This window comes from Phacochoerus africanus, chromosome X (genome assembly GCF_016906955.1).
Source record: "Phacochoerus africanus isolate WHEZ1 chromosome X, ROS_Pafr_v1, whole genome shotgun sequence".
NCBI lineage: Eukaryota > Metazoa > Chordata > Mammalia > Artiodactyla > Suidae > Phacochoerus > Phacochoerus africanus.
The window spans coordinates 25,583,148-25,586,290 of record NC_062560.1 but is presented as its reverse complement, the minus strand read 5'-3'; the positions used below and the strand labels follow the sequence as shown (position 1 = coordinate 25,586,290).

General features: G+C 37.3%; 1 protein-coding gene across 1 annotated transcript; it reads left to right on the top strand.

Moving 5' to 3' along the window:
• Nucleotides 1-1,406: 1,406 nt before the first annotated feature.
• Nucleotides 1,407-1,603, top strand: LOC125118929 (60S ribosomal protein L39-like). Its single transcript, XM_047765837.1, has one exon. The coding sequence runs from the start codon at nucleotides 1,407-1,409 to the stop codon at nucleotides 1,536-1,538; it is 132 nt and encodes a 43-aa protein (XP_047621793.1). The 3' UTR covers nucleotides 1,539-1,603.
• The last annotated feature ends 1,540 nt before the right edge of the window (nucleotides 1,604-3,143 follow it).

Sequence of the window (3,143 nt, the reverse complement as noted above, 5' to 3'; positions counted from 1 at the left end):
GTAGCAATTATCCAGCTGGAAAATGTGATTAAGGGAATTCTGATTAAGGATCATTTCTTGTAGAGATGTTTAAAGGCAGATAACTTTAATGTATTAGAGAATGGCCTGATGGAAGAGTGTTTGGGTCATATGGTAGAAGGATGCAGATTTAAGGGGCAGATTACAAGAGACCTTCTGTGACAAACCAAGAGATTTCTCCTGAAGGGTATTAAGAGAGGGAGAAAACTACTCTTTATTATGATGTAGATGATGATTGGTAAGTGGTGAAACTGGTAACAGGGGACAGTTAGGAAAAGCATTACTGTAACTCAGGGAAATTATGAGGGCTTAAAATAAGGCAATGACAAAGGGGATACTAAGGCTGTGGATAGCTCTGACTGAATTCTATAAATTTCAAGGCATAGTGACATGTATTTATCTCTCTTTTCCCACTTTTTTGCTTGTGTTTCTTGGGATCAACTCCCAAATAAAATACCTGCAACTACCAGAATCTGCTTTTGAGGAAATACACGGGAGCTGTCGTGTCATTCTTTATATCTCAAACATCCTCTATGGCCAAGAACCAACTAATGATCTTATTTTGATTTCATAGAGAAAACCAAAATTATTGGGATAATATCACCAGTGCTATATACACATACCACCCTACCTACTTTTTAAACCATGTACTCTTTTTTTCTGCTGCAAGGGATGGAGTCTCCCTTCTCCCTCTGGCATCAGCTACTCCATTGAACCTGTGGAACTCATTATCTATTGTCTACTTTAAGACATTTCTCTTGCAATTATCTCCTACTCTTTTTTTTTTTTTTTGTCTTTTGTTGTTGTTGTTATTGTTGTTGTTGTTGCTATTTCTTGGGCCGCTCCCGTGGCATATGGAGGTTCCCAGGCTAGGGGTTGACTCGGAGCTGTAGCCACCGGCCTACGCCAGAGCCACAGCAACGCAGGATCCGAGCCGCGTCTGCAACCTACACCATAGCTCACGGCAACGCTGGATCGTTAACCCACTGAGCAAGGGCAGGGACCGAACCCGCAACCTCATGGTTCCTAGTCAGATTCGTTAACCACTGCGCCACGACAGGAACTCCTATCTCCTACTCTTAATGCAGCATTCTTTGGAAGTCTGCATATTGTCATCTCTATTAATACATCTGTAGTATTTTTCATCTAGTGGAAAAAAGGAAAGCCTTCCTTGACTTTGCATCCTCTTCATCCCCCTTTAGAGAAAACTTCGCCAGGGTGGTATCTGTGCTTGCTCTCTTTATCTCTTCACTTCCATTCACTCTAGAACACACCCCTATCAGACTTGGATTCCCACTATTGCTACTGAAATCACATTGATTAAAGTTACCCGCTCTCCTCTCTTCTTTTCTCTGCCATCTTGTGTGCGGTTGAATTAGTTCCTCGGCATGTCTTCTCACAAGACTTTGAGGATCAAGTGGTTCTTGGCCAAGAAGCAAAAGCAGAATCGTCCCATCCCTCAATGGATTCAGATGAAAACTGGTGGTAAAATCAGGTACAACTCAAAGAGAAGACATTGAAGAAGAACCAAGCCGGGTCTCTAAGGAGCCTCCACATGTGAGGTGGCGCACATATTGATGCTGTGTGGCAGTTACTTCCTTGCATCTTAACATATCACACTGAAAACAGCACAGCCACCGTTGGATATATCAGGAAACGGGTTCACTTTATGTTGTTGTTTCTGTATAGCGCTTTGCCTCAGTAATAAATATGTGAAGGCCTCTCCTTGAAAAAAAAAAAAAAAAAGTTACCCAATGACTTCTCCATTAACAAAGTCAAAAGAGAATTTTAAGTTCTCATCTCATTCAAACCTTCAGTAACATCTGACATTTAATCATTGTTTTTCTTCGTAGCACTTAACATTTGACATTTCAGTGGTATATATTTGATTTAGGTTCTCCCAATAGAAGGTAAGCCCCATAAGGGAAAGAGCTATGTTTTTTTTTTTTGTTTTGTTTTGTTTAGTTTACTATTTAATTCCTTAGTGCTTAGAACAGAGGCTGGTATCATTACTGAACAAATTGCTAAAGAAATGAATGAACCTATACAATGTAAATGGTAGAATGAAAGCTGCATGAATGGGAACTTTGATTATTTTATTATATTGAAGAAAAATTCACTTTGTCTCTTCAGATATTAAAAGCAGATGTAGATGTTTCCCTAATCTTTAAGCAAACTGAATTTCCTTAAATATTCAACAAAACATCAGATACTTTTTAGAATTAGAAATTCTAAAAGGAAAAGCCATTTTAAAGAGCTTTTAAATAGAGTTTTGGTTGTCCCCAAAGAGGTGATGTTGATGTGACTGCAAATGTTTTTTAGTACAAAATTTAAATGTGATAAAGGGGGCATATTACTAAGGTCACTTTGTCATCGTCATCATCATCATTAGCATCATCATTTTAAGTTGATGAGGCTGGAGAGAATAACCTGTACCACAGGCCAACATATTTGTAAAAGCCCAATCACAATAGACCAATTAATAGCATTTCTGCAAAAGAAAGGAAACAGACCATATGTTTATTCAAAAATGTACATAGATTTACTATCTGAATTGTTTTAGTGGCTGGCTGATTTCTATAGGAATTGCAACACAGATTCATTTGCTCCAAAATATCTATTCAACAAGTATACATTTTTAAAAAGTTAGCAAAAAGGATAAACTGTTAACTTATATGGAATGCTTATAATTTGAAATCAGCAGACGTTTGGACGTCTGCCAAAGTTCTTAGCTATGATTTGAAAAAAAACCAAGAAGCAAGAAAGCAAATACATTTCTTATCAAGTTTTGACAAAATTTGTCTCCTAATTTTCATTTTTCTCAATCAGTTGCTAAAGGCACTCATTTTCATCTACTTGATTAGACACTGTAGTGACTGATTACTACATTTAATAGTTCTTTTTAATGGAACATTGTCATTTGCTTTTCTATGATTACCTTAAAATACTACATATCTATCACTCATTAGTTTTTTCTATTGTTAGTTCCCATGTTTATTTCTAGTTTCACCTGCATATATGCTAGCTTCAGATTCCAAGCCCCACATATCTGCCAAACCACTCAGGTTGCTTAAGGTAATTTCATGTTTAGCATTCCCTGGTCATTTACTTAAACTTACGTTAAA